Raw genomic sequence first — 20,486 nt, 5'->3', positions numbered from 1 at the left:
TCTTATATTCCCCATATGAAAGAAGCCATATGATGATTGTCCTTCTCCGACTGACTGGGAGCTCGGTGTGTAGTGTCTCTAAAAGCTCCACTGAGGCCCCGTTTACACAAGAGAACATTAAGACGGCCAGCGCAGAGGACGGTGACTGGTCAGCAGGAGCACAGCGCACCCACAACCCCATTGTGGGCTCTCCTGCCGCCCCCGGGGACACCCGTGCCACCCGCAGGCCCTATGGTGCCCACCCCAGCCCACAGCCCATTCTGCTTCCTGAATAACAGTTTTGTGTGTTCTGCATGTTTCTTAGGACTCAACTCACCCCGTACGAGGGTTTGGTTTGGCTGCTCCGGCTCCGCGTGATGCACTCAACCCACCCACGTGCACCAGCCTTCCCGTGGCCAGTGCGGGCTGTGCTGGCTTTATCTGGTCACTCATGGATGGATGTTTGAGGTGTTCATGCTCGATTTCTTTATTTCCCCAAATCCGGCCTGACAAGTCTGTTCTGAGGGTTATTTTTTTTTTTTTAAGATTTTATTTATTTATCATGAGAGACACAGAGAGAGAAGCAGAGACACAGGCAGAAGGAGGAGCAGGCTCCCTGCAGGAAGCCCGATGTGGGACTCCATCCCAGGTCTCCAGGATCACGCCCTGGGCCTAAGGTGGGTGCTCAACCCCTGAGCCACCCGGGTGCCCCTGTTCTGAGGTTTACTGATGATGATAAGGGCATCCAGTTCTTGGAACCAAGGCAGGGCCATGATAGGTGATCAATAATCAATACAAGCATTTTAATATGACTAACACAAACAGGGTGTGACCAGCCTGGAACCTGGAGATGAAGGGGCACCGTCTTGAGGGACTGAATGTCCAGTTGGGGAGAGAGATACTTCCAGTGACGAGTCAAGCTGGGAAGACAGCGGATATTTGGGCTCAGTGTCCACTGGATAAGTCCTTGTCAGGATTTGCTGCATGCCTACAGCGGCGCAGAGGGAAGGGTGCCACCGAGTCACACACTGGGAGGGACTGAGTGTGTGCAGAAAGCATGGCTTGTAGAACCAGTTGACGACACCCTGGGGACCCATGACCTCTGATGAGAAACACATGTGGCCACCCCATGCCATGACTGTCACCCACTTCTCTGCCCCGCCGACCCAGGCTGTGGCTGTCCGGCTCTGCTCTGACCTCCCCACTCTGCCCTTGACCTGTTGGCTATCCTTTCCCAGCGAGCACAGGGGTTTGCACATTGCCTCCAGTCTTCCAGCTTCCCACAGGCTGCCCCCGATTTTAGAAATACATTCTGCTGTCTTGATTGACATCACTAAAATCTCTCTTTCTCTCTGTCTCTGTCTCTTTGTCTCTCTCTTTGCCACTTTTGCACTGGGAAATAGCTGTGAGTTTATCCTCTGAAAAGATAGGACCTGGGTTCTAGGACCCTCACACAGTTGCCCTCACCATCTGAGGAGAGGCAGAGTCAGGACTTGAACATGATCTTTGGCCTCTGGAGCCACCATTTGCCATTATTTTGTTGCTGTGGGTGCCACCAGGCTAGAGCTAATACTGCCTGGCATTAAGAGCAACAGGACAGCAGGCAAGTCCCCACTCCCCCCACCCCATCACTGCAGAAAGCCCCAGGCCAGTAGAGGGTGGATGGGGTGTGCGTCAGGAAGCAGGGTGAGTGGGCATGGAGGCCCTGAGGCCAGAGCGAGCCCCGTGTCCCTGGGACAGGAGCAGTGGCTGGCACTGCGGAGCATCCTGAGTGCCCGGCAAGACCTCGGGAGCAGAGCCCAGGAGTTAAACCAACACAGGCCGGAGGGTGATGCTCCTGGAAGCCTGAACATGCCCGGCACAGATTGTGTTTGCAAGTCAGAGGACATCGCTGCAAGGTTGCAAGTAAGGAGAGATCTGGTTCATGCTTCCTCTATGACCCCTGGCCCAAATTAAAGGTAGAGAAAAATCAGAAGGAGAACCAGAATGGAATCAGCAGATGGTGAGCGCGGCTCTCTGGGAGTGGCCGTGGACACGGATCACAGGGATGGCTCGGAAGGTTGTGCAGTTTGAACAAGCTCCTGCCTGATGGTTGTTACTGTAGTGATCATCAACCTCATCACCATAGGCTGGCGAATCTGTCACTTGTGGATATTTTGCAAACACACAACATCAGCGGCTGCCATGTAGGGCCATAGGGCCATTGCGGTGGCTCTAGTCTCTGTGTGGCCCACAGCCTCCCCTCCAGTACCCTCACGGCCCACTCCTCATCCAAGACCTGAGATGCCACCTGCCCCGGGAGGCCTACCTGGCTGCCCTATTCAAAACCAAAGCCTCCTTTCACGTCTTCCTAATGTCCTCTTCATTCTGTATTTGTTTTTGTTTTTGTTTTTTTTTAATAGACATCCTTTATCGCAGGCTTAGGTTTACAGCAAAATTGCTGAGTTTGCACTGACCCTACAGTCACCCGACATCCATAATTCACATTTGGGCTGCATGTTGACATCATATGCTCTGTGGGTGGACAAAAGTTAGTGACGTGACTCCAGAACAGTGGTGTCACCCAGAGTCATTTCAGTATACTAAGGTCCTATGCTCTGCCTTCTTATGCCTCCTTCACACTGACCCCTGATGTCCACTGATCTTTCTCTTTACCATCTCTGTAGTTTTGCCTTTTCTGGACTGTCCTAGAGTTGGAATCACATAGCACGTGGCCCTTTCAGGTTGGCTCCTTTCATGGAGTAATATGTATCTAAGGTTCCTCTGTGCTTTTTCTGGGCTTGATAGCTCACTTTTTACTAGGGCTGCCTGGTATTTCATTGTATGGGTGGACCCCAGTTTATTGACCCATCCACCTGCTGAAGGACATCTTGGTTGCGTATTAGTACAGCTGCTATGAATATCTGTGGGCACATTTTTTGTGTGGACATAAAGTTTTCACCTCTTTTGGGTAAATGCCAGAGAGTATGATTGCAGATCTTATAGTAAGAGTGTGTTTAGTTTTGTAAGAAACCACTAATCTGTCTCCAGAGTGGCTGCGCCGTGTTGCATCCCAGCAGTGAGCTCCACACTCAGCAGCACAGGGTGCTGTCCCTGTTCTGGGTCCTTCTCATCCTAATGGGTGTGCGGTCTTGTGTCACTGGTGTATTCACTTGCATTTCCCTTATGATGTGTACAGTGGAACATCTTTTCATAGGCTTGTTTGTCGTCATCTGCATATTTTATTTGGTGAGGTGTCTGGTAAGGTCTTTGGCCTGGTTTTTAATTGTGTTTGCTTTCTTGTTGTTGAGCTTTATCATTTTCTTACCATTGTGTCCTTGATCCATGATGACTTTAACATATAATTTCTCCCGGACAGTGGCATGTCTTATTTTTCCCTCGACCATGTCTTTCCCAGAGTGGAAACTAAATTTTAATGAAGTTCAGCATATCAGTTATTTCTTTCATGGATCATGTCAGTGGTGTATCTAAAAAGTCATTGCATACCCAAGGGCATCTAGATTTTCTCCTCTGTCAACTTCCAGCAGTTTTATAGTTTTGCATTTTATAGTAATACAGTTGAATTAATTTTTGTGAGAGGGGTATCGTCTGTGTCTAGATTCACTTCTTTGCCTGTGGTCATCCAGTTGTTGAAAGAATTGTCATTGCTGCGTTGTTCTGCCCTTGCTCCTAAGCCAGAGATGAGTTAAATGTACTTATGTGGGTCTGTTTCTGGGCGCTCTGTCCTGTTCCATGGATGTATCTGTCTCTGCTCCCTCTAGGAACACACTGTCTTCATTACCGTAGCTTTATATGTTTTGAAGTCCCTCGTGTCGTGTCAGAACTATGGCTGGGGGATCCCTGGGTGGCTCAGCGGTTTAGCGCCTGCCCTTGGGCCAGGGTGGTGCAATCCTGGAGTCCCAGAATCAAGTTCCAAGTCGGGCTCCTGGCATGGAGCCTGCTTCTCCCTCCTCCTGTGTCTCTGCCTCTCTCTCTCTATGCCTATCATAAATAAATAAATAAATCTTTAAAAAAATTTAAAGAACTATGGCTGTTCTTCCACCTTCATATTGACTTGAGTGGTCTGCATCTTTTGCCATAATGTATATACCTAAGACTCATTTTGTTGATATTCACAAAATAATTCATTGAGATTTTGATTGGAATTACATGGAATCGATAGATCGAGTTAGGAAGAACTGACACATTGCCTTTTAACTTATGATTTTTTTATGTCTACTGTGTATTCTCCTCTCATTGCCCCATGCTACACTGGAATTTAAGCTCCAAGAAGGCCATTATATTTGTCTATTTTGTTCACAGTTGTATCTAGATTGTCTAGAAGAGTGTCTGGTTCATAACAAGCAATTGACAAATATTCTTTGAATTAATGAAATGAGTGAGTAAATGAACAAACTAACTACACACTTCTTAGATGAGAAGGACTGTGAGCTTCTTCCCCTATGGAAGTTAATTCATGTCTCAGTGTTGTACAGCTCTGTAAGGGAATCTATTCTAATGTTTAATCCATGGTATTTGGTCATAGTAAGCAACAGCACTAAATTTAATGCCTTTACTCAATGACTTGCTTAACTATTTCTTTGTGTCTTGGGAGTGTATGGAAACAGGATCTGTAGAATTTTAGTTTGAGCTATTCTTAGGTCAGATATTTTTGTGCCAACCGAAAGTAATCTTACTAGGCAATCAATTTGATAATATGTTTTGAATATTTCAGCTGGGGCAATTTGATAAAGATGTTAGTGGATGGATTTGTAAGATTGTTCCTAACTGTATGATACACACTATGATAGAGAAATGTTGTGGCCACCTCTCCTGTATCTGGAAAACTAGTCTTAAAAAGTAAGCTCCTGAAGATTTATTACCAGTTCTTCTAGAGTCGCACTTTCCAATAAAGCTTTGTGACATGATGGAAATACCTGTGTTGTCCAATATGGTAGCCACTAGTCACATGTGGCTACTGAGTCATTGCAAAACTAAATTTTTAACTTTATTTGACTTCATTTTATTTGAATTTTTTTTTATACTTACATGTGGCTGTTGAGCAATTGGAGAACTGAATTTTTATTTTATTCTTTTAATTAAAATTTAGGGGCCACCATTTTATACAGTGTATGTATAGGTTTTCTGTCTAACAGAAACTTAAATACTTGTAATAGATGAATCTGAAATACCACACAAAACTGAAAAACACAAAAAAATAGTAACAACAAATTCACTAATGAAAGCTGAGAATACATGTACAGTGACATTTAATCTCCAAAAGAAGTTTGATCTCCTATTATAAATATGTGCCATATTCCATATTATGGTCTATATTCTGAGCTTTTGCATCCTCGTTGCATTTTCATGAGTTTTGCTCATTTTGTTCTAAAAACCAGATCTTGGGCTCACTAGACTTGTTTGGCTTAATAATCACATTGTTCTACCGTTTACCAATTCATACATTCTAGAATTATTCATTTATTTTTAATTAGCCTTTCTAGTTTCTAGGTAGCCATTCATTGCATTTTAAAAATTGTTTTGAGTGAATGCTTAGTTTGCTCCTCTTCTTTATTTCTTTTAAAGGTTTTATCTAATTATTTATTTGAGAGAGGGAAAGAGAATGTGCACTCCTATAAGTGAGGGGAGGGGCAGAGTGAGATAGAGAATCTCAGGCAGACTCTGTGCTGAGAGGATAGAGCCTGACTCGGGGCTCAATGCCAAGACCCTGAGATCAAGACCTGAGCCAAAATCAAGAGTTGGAAGCTTAATTAACTGAATCATCCAGGTGCCCCTCATCTTCTTTATTTTTCAAAAGGAAAGCAGGGATCCCTGGGTGGCGCAGCGGTTTAGCGCCTGCCTTTGGCCCAGGGCGTGATCCTGGAGACCTGGGATCGAATCCCATGTCGGGCTCCTGGTGCATGGAGCCTGCTTCTGTCTCTGCCTATGTCTCTGCCTCTCTCTCTCTGCGTGACTATCATAAATAAATAAAAAGGAAAGCATTCAGGACTTGATATTTCTCCAAGTGCAGCATTAGTATATCTCACCATTTCTCACAGAACCAGGTTTTAATTTGATTGACAATCTCTATTGATATCCAGTTTTCAATTTCATTTATTTCTGCTCTAATTCTTATTATTTATTTTCTTCTGATTACTTTGGGTTTAATTTGATTTTCTTGTTTCCTAAGGTGAAAATTTAGATTATTGATTTTAGATCTTTCTTCTTTTCTAATATATGCATTCAGTACTAGAAATCTCCTTCTAAGCACTGCTTTCATTGCATCACACAAATTTGGATAAATTGTGTTTCAATTTAATTTAGTTCAGAATATTTTTTAAGTGTGTTGTTTGATCTTCACCTAGTTTGAGATTTTCCTATTTTCTTTTTGATATAGACTTCTACTTTAATTCTCTTGTGGTCTGAGAGTGGATATTCTATGATTTCTAAATTTTTAAATATTTTAAAGTATGTTTTATGGATCAGAATGTGGTCTGTATTGGAAAATGTTCCATGTGAGCTTGAGAAAGTATATATTCTGCTGTTGTTGGATGAAGCCATGTACAGAGATCTTACATCCAGGTGGTGAATGGTGTTGCAGAGCTTACTGATTTTCTGCCTGCTGGATCTCACCATTTCTGGAAGAGGGGTGCTGAAGTCTCCAGCCATAAGAGTAGATACATCTTTCTCTCTGCAATTCTAGAAGTTTTTGCCCTACATAGTTTGATGCCCTGTTGATAGGTGCATGCGTGTTAAGAATTGTTATGTCTTCTCAGAGACCTGACCCCTTTATCATTTATCTCTGACAAATAGCTTTACTTTGAAGTCTGCTCTGTCTGAAATTAATACAGCTATTCTGCTTTCTTTTGATTACTGCTAGTGTGGTATATTTTTTCCATCTATTGAGTTTTAACTTGTAAATGTCTTTATATGTAAAGGGGATTTCTTATAGATGACACATAGTTGGGTCTGTGTTTTGATCCATTCTGATGATCTCTGTCTTTTAATTAGTGCATTTAGACCATTCACACTCAAAGTGACTATTGATGTAGTTGGATTAATATCAACGGTATTTGTTACTGTTTTCTTTTTATTGCCCTTGTATTTTTTTCCTATTATAGTCTTCCACTCTTTTCTGCCTTTTGTGGTTTTAAATGAGCATGTTATATGATTCCATATAACTTACGTTATATATTTATATAAGTTATATAACTTCAGTATATAACTTATATTTCTTTTCTTTTCTTTTCTTTTCTTTTTTTTACATTTTTACTTTTGCCCTATAGTTTACCATATACATCTACAAGTAATCCAAGGTCACACTCAGCTACCACCATTACTAGTGTTATTCTCCAGGGGCCATAGTTTGCTAATACTAACATAGGGGTAGAGAGGAAGCACTGATGTGTTGGCATACATATTGGAGTCATTTACACTGACTATTAATCTTAGCTAGCCCACTTACTAGGTCTACAATGTTGGGCAGTTTTTTTAAGATTTAATGTCCCTTTTATTTATTTTTTTAAAGATTTTATTAATTTACTCATGAGAGACACACAGAGAGAGGCAGAAACACAAGCAGAAGGAGAAACAGGCTCCTCAGAGGGAGCCAGATGTGAGACTCAATCCCAGACCTGGGGATCATGCCCTGAGCCAAGGGCAGATGCTCAACCACTGAGCCATCCAGGTGCCCCTAATGCCCCTTTTCTTTAAATGGAAATATTAATTCTCATGTTATACGTTTGTTATTAGAACAGCAATAATGAATATAGCAAAACACATAGCACATTATGTAGCACATAGGTGGAGCCCAAGACAAAGTAACTAGTATATCATATCTATTTATGTTCGTAATAGTACCCGTAATAAGATATCTGCTAATTAACAAGCCACCTGAGAGAAAATAAAATAATTGGGTTTTGAGGTGACCCAATAAGTAACTCCCTATTTCCTTACCTCTTACTGTCCCTTTTCCCTTTTCCATACATTCTGTATTCTGAATGAATTATAAAATATGAACAAAAAGAGTAACTCAAATGGTACACATCTGTATCCTTTTTAAAATTACTGATAAAGTCAGTTTTGGAGAAAGTGGAATATTTGTGCAGGTGAGTGGATTTCCTAAAAGTGGGCCCCAATGTAGACACACGCAGTCAGTGAGTTGCAAGAGATGCTAGACTCCTGACAGTCACCCTCCTGGGGGATTCACCCACCTGAGCTTATCCTATGATCAAGATCCATGAGGATGCCAGCTTCCGGGGGTGGGCGGAGTCCTGAGTAGAAAGGGCTGTGCCTTCCATGCCCAGTTTTGAGTCCAGACTTATAAACAAGTTATTCCTTCCCTGCAGAGAAACAAGTGAGGGGCAAGGAGTTCTGTTGCCATGCTGAAGTGGCCATAAGAAGTGAGTGTGGGGCACTCACTACCAACGCTCCCAGTTGAGTCTTCAAGCAGGGACACTCCTGGTAGGATAAATATCATTTCTGTCTGAGCGCTAATCATAAGTCAAGTCACTGATAAGATTCTATTTTATAGTAAGGCAGGAAATATTGGTAATTTAATGTTGGTGTCTCTGTATTTACAGGTCTCTCCGTGCTTTTTATGTGTTCATTTGTTTTGTTTCTTAGATCCACATGAGTGAAATCATATGATCTTTGTCTAATTTCATCCAGGATGACACCCTCATGTTGCAAATTGCAAGATTTCTTTTTTTTTTTTTTTGGTAGCTGAGTAATATTCCATTTTATGGACAGCTTTTATAAATAGATATAAACATATTGATATAAACCTACAAACTTTTTTCCTTTTTTTAAACAGAAGGTATTTACTAATATCACTATAGTTCTGCACTTTCTTTTTTCCCCAAAATAAATTAGGAAACAATTCTCTATCAGTAACTATCTAATTGTTTTCAAATGCTGATACTGATTTGCAATACATACAGTCTCATTATGATAACCTGTCTTCCATCAGGGGGGATTTCAAGTATTTCTTATTTGGGGGTTATTTTATTAATTTTTACTATGATAAACATCCTTTTACATATCTTGGGCATATGTGTTAGAATTTTTTAGGGTACCTTCCTTGCTGCAGAATTATTAGGTCAAAAGTACATGTATTTACAATTTTGAGAGACACTGCCAATTCTTTCCAAAAGTGCTTCACCAGTTTACTAATTCTCCTCACATCTTGGTTGTAACAGGGTATATGCTGCCTTTTTGGTCAGCCAGTAGGATGGCGTCTCATTGTGGTTTTCAACTTCTTGCTAAAATTAGAAGTAAAATCAAACCCTTTTTTATAAACCTCTCCCACCTGTGAGTTGCCTTTTTTCTTTTTTTGCCCTATTTTTTTCTTTCCATTTTTTTAAAGTTGTATTACTTCTTCATTTTTTACTAGTTTTTATGGATTATTTTTAAGGATCGTGATTTTTGTCATCTGCATTCAAGAATTTTCCCTAACTTGTCATTTGACTCGATAGTATTTCTCACCATACTCAAATATTGAATTTACCCAATTCTATCCATCTCTTTCTTCACAGCTTCCTGATTTTGTTCCATCTGCAAGTGTCTACATCAAAATTACAAATATATGTTTTATTTAATTTATTTAGTTGTTTTAAGTTTTGTTACTCTTTGCTGCATTTGGCCATTATTTTGGTGAATGGAATGAAGAAGAAATTGAGATCTGTTTTTTACCAAAGAGCCAACCAGTTATCTCAAGATCATTTATTGAATGATTCCCTTGCTTGCTTCCTCCTGAGAAATCTCTAATGTCAACTACATTTTCATATTATGTAGACATGTATTCTGTTTAACTGATTTTTCAGTAGAAATCTAGCAAGTTTTAATTGTGAACAAAACGGTCTAACACAATTATCCTACTTCTGAGCTTCAGTGTTTCCTCCTCGTACATTGCTGAGCGAGAAACAGCATTTTCTCAGCACTAGCCTCGCACACGTTTCTTCCTTCCTTACAAATGCAATACGAGTCTGAGATCAATTTAATGTAAAATGATTTACAGAGCTGGCCAGGAGAGATCCAGGCCCCAGGAGAGCTCCTTTGCAAAGTTTGAAGGACACTGGCCTTTTTTTCTGAAAGCCTGGTTAATAATCCACCCAGCTGACATCGCAGTGGTTACTGTGGGCAGGTGTGCACTGGTCATTTGATGAGTGTCCAGATAAATATTCTTGGTTCAATAAAGAACAGCTTTAATAAGCAGACAACATTAATCTTCAGTGATTTATCTAACCTTTTAAGTAAGCTTGCAAACTAATGATACAGCAAGATAACAGTTACTTTCTCTGTGTTTTTTCAATATCTGTTGATTATAAGGAAATCAGAACATCAGGCTTAATCAGTTGTTATAGTCTCTGTATTTAATTAAATTGGGGATTGACTACTTTGTTCATGAAAATTAGGAAATCCTCGAGCTACACGAAGTCCTTCTTGCCCGAGGATCTGGTCCTCTCAGCCTCAGGCACCCACAACAGAGCCTCGACCTGCGGGGGGCAGAGCAGGAGTCACTTTTGGGACTGAACAGCTGTCAAAGGTCACAAGTTTTTTAGATGCAAAAGCCAGAAAGAATAAAAACAAGACAGCAGGCCAGAAGCAGGGAGGTGTTTGAGGTTATGATGGTGGAGTTGGGGTGAACCAGCTCTCACACGTCAGGGGAAATCTCATGCTGTTACGGTGAAAATCCCCAGAATTATCAGAAAAGAATCAGAGATCATCAGAGGTGAAGTATGATATTTTACACTCTTCGCTTCATTCACTCAGCAGATCTTTTCTGCATGTTTTCTGTGGATCATGCATTTAAACTACTTTCATTGTTAAGTCCTACAAACTCATGACAGCCAGTGAGCCTTATCTCCACTTCCTAGAGGGTAACACAACACAGAGAGGCTGAGTAAACCACCGAAAGTCACACAGGAAGCACCACTGGAGTTGGATGGTGCGCTCTGGGGCGCCGGACTCAGCCGGCTGCTCTCTGAGTCCGCTGGGGCTCCAGTGAGACATGCCGAATGACACCTCAGATGGTCTTCCAAGGGGTGATAAGAAATGCATGGAGTAGTTTCCAGATCAGAAAAGGTTTTTTGTTTTTTTTTTTTAAGGTGAAAAATGAAGTCTTTTTTTTTTTTAAGTTAATACTTGAACTGGTTACCTTCAAAAGTGTAGAAAGCGTCCTTGGGTGGTGTTATTGTACGAAGGGTGAGCACGGCCATGACTGCATTACTGCAACTCCATTGCATCTAAACTACTGCATTAGTTGAAGTGCAGAAGGATGAAACTCTGCTGCCGCAGCTGCCGTGCCCTTCCATGCTAGTATCCTCCCTGATAGGACTGTGAACTTTAAGGTTCCCAAGTAGTCGCATGGGAGCTTCACTGCTAGAGTTTCTAGGGGACACACAGATTCCCAGGTTATTCACGGAGAGCACTGCCTGAGAGGCGCCTCCTCCCACTCAGTGGGGTGGGCCAAAAATTCCAAGTGTTCTCCCTTTCTACTGCCAGGGGGTTCTCGGGCCCCAGGAGGGCCACCCCCCATGGTGCTGATGGCTTCCTTGATAACTGACCACGGTTACACCCCCACCCTGCCCTGCCAGCAGGAACTCCAGGGCCAGGGCTCAATCTCTCAGTGTCCAATAAACATTTTCTCTCCCACCCCCAACCCTGCTGTTCCTGAGCATTGTGTTTGTCCCTTTACCGAGATCTAAGAAGATCTAAGGAGTGCTTCCTCACGCCTGTCATCCCACCACGTGCAGATATCCAGGCTCACACAGGACGGCCCAGCCCAACGTGGAAGCTCATTTGGTGGGGAGGGTGCTCCGCAGTGGAAGTCAGACTCAGCCTCCTAAATCAGAGGCCTACTATGAACAGGTGCACATGCACCTGTTCAGCCTCTGTGAGTAACTAGTGTCTCACTCAGGGTAGTAAATTATCAAGGTAACTTTGGGGAAAATCAACATGATTGTAACACTGGCAGCTTAGTACCAGAGACTTCTAAGTGACCGCTGGACAGTTGTGCAGGAGCAACTAATTATATTCACAAATTACAGCTATTATAGAGTAACATTTACAAAGAGTATTTAAAAATTGTCCATAATCCCATAATCCAGCAATGCCGTTGACATTATTTTTGTGAGAATATGTACAGATTCTAAACACTTGGATGGCACAGAAAGATTCGAAGTTGCAAGCAGCTCCCTCTCACGGCCTTGCCCCGAAGACCACTGCCCACCTACATCGGCGATTGCTCTTGCTCCCCCAGGAAAGTTCTCTAAGTGCAGAGCATGCTTTTTTAAAATGGAAAGAGTTGGGATCACACTGTCTATTATAAACTTTGAAAATTAATCCCACTTGGAATCCCTTATAGTATAAATCGTCAATGTGCAGTTCCTGAGCCTGTTCTGATTTTGTGGGAATCCTTACACCCTACTGTCCAGCCAGGTTACCTTAGAAACAGAAGTGAGTCACTTTCCTTCTCTATTTCCTCATCTTTGACAGGAGGGTCATAGGATGGCCACCTCACAGAACTGCAGTCAGTGATTTCAACAAGGTTTTATATGGAAGATGTCAGCCATAGTCACAGGAACTTGAGACAAGAGATTTGATTATGATTATCAACATCACATAATTACCTAGTCTTATTTAATGTTATCCTCTTCAAACATATAACTATACTTTAAAAACATTACCCTGAATTAATCGGTAAACATTTTGATGATTTATTCTTGTTATTTTTTGTTTTGCTTGAACATTTATGCTGTTGTGCACAATGCTGCAGTGTACAGTTACACGCATAGATCAGTGTGGGAGAAGTGCCTACAAGAAGCACTTGGTAAGAATCCCAAAAGGCTGAATCCTTAGAACTGACAGCACACTTCCAGAGTCGGGGATGTGGCAGGAGGCCATGGCAGCCGCTTCCTAGTTCTGCCCTAGGGTGCGCTGCTCCAGAACCTCACGCTGCCCTGGCTTCTCCAACACTGGTTATAATCAGGCTTTGAATATATTGGTCGCTCTAGAAGGTAAAAAGCAGTCCTTCAATTTTGCCTCCTTTAAGATTTTTTTTAGTATTCTTCTTTTTTTAAAAAAAAATTTGTTTATTCATGAGAAACACAGAGAGAGGCAAAGACACAGGCAGAGGGAGAAGCAGGCTCCCTGCGGGGATCCCTGATGTGGGACTCGATCCCAGGACCCCAGGATCATGACCTGAGCCAAAGGCAGACGCTCAACCACTGAGCCACCTAAGCGCCCCTTTTTTAGTATTCTTTATGCTACATTTGCTCAGCAGACATTTTTGGTGTTTTTATGAGTTAGTTTTCCCCTATTGCCACGATACCTTGCTCAGAAATACCTTCCTGATACCCTAAGGAAATTCTCTTGTGCTTCTTTCTGGATTAATCTTAAATTACACTTTTATGTCAAGGGTAGCATTATATTCAAGTTTGAAAGGAGTTGTGCAAATGACTCTGGTGGGATTTAGATTTTCCCTTCCCATGTGGTGCCTGCCCTGCACCCACACCAGCATCTGAGTCTGTGCACATGAGCTCTGCACGGAGAGCCCCGTGGGAACCTGGTGGCACGTGGTGGAACACGTGGCACACCTGCACCCGGACCTTCCTGGGAGGATGCAGATGGGAAGGCTCTGCCCCGGGTCTTTCCGGGCCTCATCCTTAGCCCAGGTGCTGGAGGCAAGAGGGCACCCCCGGAGTGCTGAGGAGGTGGTGCTGGGGGTGGTCGTTCTCAGGGCAAAGGGGGTAACCCTCTTTCTCTCTTCCTCTCTTTTCCAGTCGGGCATGATAAGAACCCAAGAAGCAGATTACTTCCTAAAGCCGCTTCCCCCCCACCTAGTGGGAAGCCTGCAGGACTCCGCTGGGGCTGGACCCCCCTCCCACATACTATACAAGAGATCCACAGAAGTGCAGGCTCCAGGGGCTCCCCAGGCGGTCCTGACCCGGAGGGATCGGGAGCTGGGGAATCAGCCTCTGCGCAGCGGCTCGAGCCTCCAGCACCCACAAAAGCAGCATTTCTGTGGAAGACGCAAGAAATGTATGTAAGGGCGCTTCTTTTTGTGCATTTAACCATTCGGACGTTTATGTAAGCCGATGGGATGTTTTAGGTTTCCTTCGGAGTAGTCGGCCCAGGCAGTGGGATTAACGGGCCATCCTTGCTCAGCTTAAGTGATGATTCCATCATCCGTGTGTTCGCTATGTCCCCTCTCATGGTAGACGGACAGATGGTGGTAGGATTTTAGTTTAAAAGAACCGTTCCCGGGGCAGATGAAATGACATACAGCAGAATCCACTGGCTGTCTTCTAGAGAAGCCTGGCATGTCTACTCAGTAATTCTGTTGTTTGGGGGGTCGAGATTTATTAAAGTCCGCATAGTTTTCTGCCAGATAATTTATCTCCATACATATTTATATGCTCTACTCCACTACATCAAAAGGACAGGCTAGGCATGACCTCATTTACCCACAATTTATCACCGGCGCTTTGTGGAGGAGGCCCTTTGTTGTGCAGTGAACACTCAGGAGGTGATGCGATGTTCATATGTGTGTGGTTCAGGAGTGGGAGTTCGGTGTTCACTGGATTCCTCTCACTTCCCTCAGCTTCCCCTCCAGCACCACTTTATTTATTAAACTTGCCCCCAGTGAGCCCATCTTGTCCCAGCCCTTCTCTTTCTGCTGGTTTCGTCAGCTGCTTATGCAGCAGCCTGAAATAGAGGTGGTCCTGGTGCAGGGGGAATAGAGTGATGGCCTGTGGCCCCTCGGTACTCGCAGCAGAACACAGATACACTGAACCCTCCGCACCGGTGTGTCACCTGAACTCGGCCTGTCCTGTACAGAAGAGCCCTGTGCTACGTTCACTTGAGAGACTCAAACCCACATCGATTAAGTTGGGGCTCAGTCAGTGGCAGAAAGAAAGGAGCTGGGAGCAAAAGGAGGTGAACAGGAGTCGAGAAAGTCAGGGAAGACAGAGGTGAACCAGGTATGGGAACAGGGCGTACATGTCAGCATCAGCTGCCTGGGGCTGCCTGCGGCTGCCTGGACACAGAACAGCAGAGAGGAAGGGGGCTGAGGACAGGGCCAGGCAGGGTCAGGAGCACGAGGCAGGACTCAGGCATGGTAAGGGTCACGGCCAGAGTCTGGGCTGGCAGGGCTCAGTGCAGGACAGACCCCGGGTCAGGGACAAAACGCCGCCTGAGCACCTGGCTCCTGGCAGGGCTGTCCTTACCACTTTGCCAAGGTCCCAAACCAAAGCTGTTGTGGGCTGAGAGGAAATCCAGCAGTGCTGGCTTTGCTCAGACCGATGTGGCCCTTTCCTTCTTACCTGGAGGTGATCCAAGGCCTGCAGGCCAGCAACAGCAAAGGCACACTGTGTGCCAGGCTGGTGGGCTCATCTCGGTGGCCGTGGCTGTCCCTGTGTGCACACGTGCATGCGTGTGGAGGTGTAGTTTGCCTTCAGAGGCTTTTCAGAACCTCAGTAATGGGTTCTGTTTGTTTGATGTGGCACAGTTGTTTGAAAAAAAGCTGTGCAAGAAGTTTTGTTTTTGGAAAATGGAAACAAAAAGTTGCTCTTGTTTTCTTAATCCGACTAGAGAAGGAAAGTGTCACCAAGTGCCTCTTGGAAAACATTAGGGACCCATATGGTGTGGTTTGGTTCGCCAGGTATTTCTGTCCCTTCCCTGCTGGGCACGTGACTGGCCAGAATGGTGTACAGACTTCCAGGCTGAAGCATGTCGTTCCTGAGACCTCCGCTACCTGTGCATGGACATTTCCATGTTGTTGATGGGGCTTTTGACATCTCTAAAGAATCCCAGCCTAGTGCAGTTCACACTTACAGAGATTCTTCCTTTTGGAGTCTGTGGCTCAGAAAATGGCCATTTTTAGGTTAGACTCCTGTGGGAAGAGGCATTCAAAGGCAGATTGATTTGCTTAAAATCAGTGGTGAAGCTAAACCCGAGACTCCAGGATCCTGCTGCCAGTTTGGACACCTATTTCTGACACTTTCCCCTAGGGAAGGACTGTGAGCAAGTTAATGTTCTTTCCCTGTGCCTTGGTGGCCCCATCCCTACACAGAGCTGGTGTAGACACAGCTCTTAGGGTGGAGTTGTGTCTCTGCAATTGCAGCAAGGTCAGTGGTGCTCAACGAGTGCTTTAATAACTTTTCCAGAGTTGTTATTAGCCTCCACTGGGTTCATTTAGGTTAGAGAGTATTTTAGCAAACAAAAATGCACTGCACCTGGGTACCACTCAAACAAAACAGCATCTTTTGGCAGCACAGTCCATGAATAGAGTCGACGTAACTTTGAATTAGTGTCACCTGAATCTTTGGGTAATTTGAAGCATCCATTCACATGAAAAGATTTTCAGAGGCATCCACTAAACCTAATTGTCTTTAACATAGTGTTAACTTACTGATTATACATGCCAAAAGTATTTTTAAATGACTCCAAGAGGACAGGGTATATTTTGTCTTGCAATTAAATTGAGATAAATATGGTGCTTTCTAAGAAATTCAGCTTTGCCCGGAAGCGGATCTGCGCCTCATGGTCGTAACCCATTTGAAACATGATAGACAAACCAGTTATGCATCCTGAAGTGGGAATCAGCTTTAAAAAGAATCAGGCCATCAATATTGATCAAATAAGAAAATGATTCAAGGTAGCGCTGTGGTCTGTAACTTGGTTCCACCACGTTGTCAGAAAGCGTTCTGCAGAGGCCTGCTCACGAGTCCTTACCCCAATGTCTTTGAACATTGTGCGTCTGAGGCTGGAACATGAGAGCTAAGGGGTCCTCCTCTTTGCTTTTAAATCAAGACAAACTTACACAGAGATAGTTACAGTGTTGGGTTCCACGACATCTAGGTTTTATGAGCTTTATTTACATTTAAAGCTCCACTTTAATACAAGTTTCATATCACAAAGGTTAAAGGTTATATGAAAGCTCATTTTGAATCTCCAGTTCGAATGTCACAATCCAGCGCTGGTTTTGAGTGACGACTTTTGCTTTCGTTTATTCTCGAACATCCCCTCCGTAGACATGCCCAAGCCTCCCAAGGAGGATCTCTTCATCCTGCCTGACGAATATGCATCTTGTCTTCGGCGTAAGCGCTCTCTTCTCAAGTCCCATAGGAATGAAGAGCTCAACGTGGAGACGTTGGTGGTGGTGGATAGAAAGATGATGCAGAACCACGGCCACGAAAATATCACCACCTACGTGCTGACCATACTCAACATGGTAGGAAAGTCCTTGCTGTTGAAGCTACGTGTGTAATTCCCCCTAATGGGGTGTGTGCATTGATGTTTCATATGCAAGAAATGTTTTATCCATGATGACTCGGTCACTCTTACTGTGTTCCATTCAAAAGAGCCGTGTTCAGAACTCCAGAGAATACCCCTTGGAGGGTGAACAGTCTGACCCTTTCTGTGAGCTGGGGGCATGGTTTGGGTGGATCACTGTCTTCATCTACCAGAAACCTGCAAGAGGATGCTGCGACGATGTAGTGTAGTAAATCTGCTTGCCATCATTATGTGTGATTTTAGGTGGCTGTACAAAAGTACCCATCTCTTTAGGACCATTAATGTTTAAATAATGAATATCCATTATTTGACCCATAATGTCAGAGAAGCATACAACCCTGTAGGCTGCCATCTTGGGCAACATGTCCTGAGTCCCAGATTGGCAGCTGCTGTGATGATGAGGAGTGATGAGAAGCATCTAAGCCCCACTAAGTGACATGGAGATAGGGGAGGACAAGATCCTGGGTCACTTAAGTGTGTCTTAAAAAATAGTTGGGATGACGATATTTTGAAGACATACTTTTCATTCCGCCCCAGGACCCCTGAACGTGGGTATTATTGATGGCATCATGTCTGGTAGCCCGCCCCACGTGAGCTCCCAGGGGGCTGATGGGCTGGTGCCATAGAGGTGCTTGCCGCTGGGCGTCCAGGGGGTGAGGACATAGGGGCTCTGGTTTGTGCCAATGTCGCTTGTATTTTGTCAAGCTTTCCCAGTATTCTGCACCAGAGGGGCCCTCTCTCATCACTCCAGGTGCCACTTCAGTTAGCCACCAACATCTGCTGCCATAGCATCGTGGGCACCTTTCTTTGGTCATCTTCTTTCCACACATTTTTCCTTCACTTTCTTGGATCGTCTGGGTTTTTTCCTGAGTGTTTCTCTTGGGAGCTTCCCTAAAGTCCCGCTGCCAGAGTGTGTGGAGAGTGCTTGCCCGTGAAGTCATCACTATGGGTAACATTCTGTTATATTCAAATGAGACCTCTTGTCAACTCAGAGGCTTCAGGGGTGTTTCCTAAGGGGTAGAACTCACATCCCCAAACTTCAGCTTGGTATTCAGGGGCACCAACGATGAGGATGCAATACTTGGTCTCCCTGATTGCTAGGTATTTCTATATCTGTCTGTTCAGCAGTATGAGAAAGTTAACACGGCTGTGTCACAAGAGCACGGGCACCCGCCATCACTGGCAGGACCCAGGGGACAGAGGGAATGACACCACGTGTGGGGACTGACAGGGACTGCCTGTCTTTTTCAGGTGTCTGCTTTGTTCAAAGACGGAACGATAGGAGGAAACATCAACATTGCAATTGTAGGTCTGATTCTTCTAGAGGAAGAACAGGTAATAATCTGTCTCTGAAACCACCAGCTACTTTTCTCCCAGAAGAATAAATAATGCAACATGAGGCTTTATTTTCCTTGATGTGATCCTTCTGTGGACTCTTGACTTTCCCTCCCTTGGCAACTTAAAGTGTTTAGTATTTTGTGTCTGATGCATTGAGCTTTTTATCAGTTCTGTTCACGATTATTTGGATTTTGCACGTGTGCTGAGGTAGTAAGGAAGACCCTCTTAGGAGGCCTGTGAAAGCACAGAACAGAAGAGCTGCCTTCGGTGTGGGGATGGGAACCACATTGGGAAGAGAAAGTGCAAAGCATGTCTTCCACTGTCTCCCCACCATGAGCTTTTGGGCTGCCAGGTGGAACTGAGCCCTTTCTGCTTTTTGCTAGAACACTAAAACTACCCTCTGGCCAGCAGTGAAATTGTACTGTGGGGCATTGTGTCCTCTGTCACCTGTACACCTCCTCTGTAACTCCTGAGACTGACCGCATAAGCCCCTACCACCTTCAGTCACAGGATTGTGTTTTCACAGAGACTGAAATGTCAAGTGCATTTCTCTTGTTGAATCCAAATACCTAATTATGCTGGCTCTTGATCTCCATGGTTTGTAAAAGCATCTCCTTTGCCTCGTTCCAGTGTCCCTGTGTAAATGCACGGGCATGCACTGTGGTTCACAGTGAGGTCATATAGGAACGTTTGGTGGCACCTCAACCATCCAGAACTCTCTCTTCTGCTCAGCCCCGAGCTGATCACTGGCTCCTCATGGGATGATCGAGCCCAGCGGCCAGTCCACCCTTGCTGACATCCTAGCAGGGTCCCCTGTTAGCCATAGTTCTCTGGTTTATAAAACAAAATTTTTTTTTAGATGAAACCTAAGATCATCCATAAGATCTAAGATGCCTCCGGATGGTGAGCGGCTGCCGTGTTGCTCTTTTTCTGGGCAGAGTGGGGGCCTGCATGGGCACAAGCCCATTTCTAGCCTGACGGTCAGAAAGATACAACTTCATTGTCTTGGTGTGAGCGAGTGTCTGGGCGGGGGGTGATGAACTGGCAGGGCGTCTCAGGTGACAGGTTAATTATTCCTTGTATTAAATTGTTTTCACCTTGGAATCCTTCCAAGCTGCAGAGAATAAGCGAGGTTATCTTTTGATCGTACACCTGTGTTAACTTTGATTAATGCAGTGTTCCTGGAAATCACCTGCTGAAGAATGTGAGGCATGTCCCAGTGGTGATGCACGGCCTTTCACTTACGTGCATTTGACTCTCGGGAAAGACAAAATAAGCACCAAAAGGAGAAAACACATTCAGTGAGCGAGAAGCACAAATTTCAACCCAACCTTTAGTCATGAATGCCTTGCTCAGGCTGTCCTGGATCGAGCTGGTTGGCCTGGCTCTCTCTGACCAAGCCACAGGCAAAGCTAGCAGCAAAATCCACATAACTCCCCGCTGCCTAGTGGGTGTTCCTGCTACCCCCTACCCCCTAACATCTCCATTCCGCATTCCCCATAGGGGCCTTTCACTCTGACGTTTCCATGCTGCTCTGTTAGAACTTGGTGTATATGCATATGGTGGAACGTACCCTGCATCAGTTCCTTCTGGCTCGAGTCTGTTTTCTAGAAGTAGACCTTTACCGATTGACCTGCCCCTTCCCATAAGCATGTTGCTTTTGTAGGAAAGCAACTTCATTTAACACTGTCATAACAAACCCTAAGAGATAGAAATCCCACTTGCCCAGCTTGGTTATGAAATCAGCAGTCTAGGTGTTTTTATGCACCTGCGAAGTCACATATAAATGACTCTGTTGCTTTATATAAGTCTACAAATCTTTTTTTTTAATTTTTATTTATTTTTATGATAGTCACACAGAGAGAGAGAGAGGCAGAGACACAGGCAGAAGG

At 44.3% G+C, this 20,486-nt stretch overlaps 1 protein-coding gene across 1 annotated transcript in view; it reads left to right on the top strand.

Moving 5' to 3' along the window:
- ADAMTS16 (ADAM metallopeptidase with thrombospondin type 1 motif 16) overlaps positions 1 to 20,486 on the top strand; it is a 149,662-nt gene that overhangs the window by 21,998 nt on the left and 107,178 nt on the right. The window contains exons 4-6 of the mRNA XM_072807448.1: positions 13,743 to 14,001; positions 16,995 to 17,194; positions 18,508 to 18,591. Of these exons, the coding sequence (XP_072663549.1) occupies positions 13,743 to 14,001; positions 16,995 to 17,194; positions 18,508 to 18,591 (543 nt within the window). The remainder of the gene's footprint in view (positions 1 to 13,742; positions 14,002 to 16,994; positions 17,195 to 18,507; positions 18,592 to 20,486) is intronic.

This window comes from Canis lupus, chromosome 31, assembly GCF_048164855.1.
Source record: "Canis lupus baileyi chromosome 31, mCanLup2.hap1, whole genome shotgun sequence".
Taxonomy (NCBI): Eukaryota; Metazoa; Chordata; class Mammalia; order Carnivora; family Canidae; genus Canis; species Canis lupus.
Note: the sequence above shows the minus strand (reverse complement) of the source record. Positions and strands in the feature narration are given on the sequence as shown.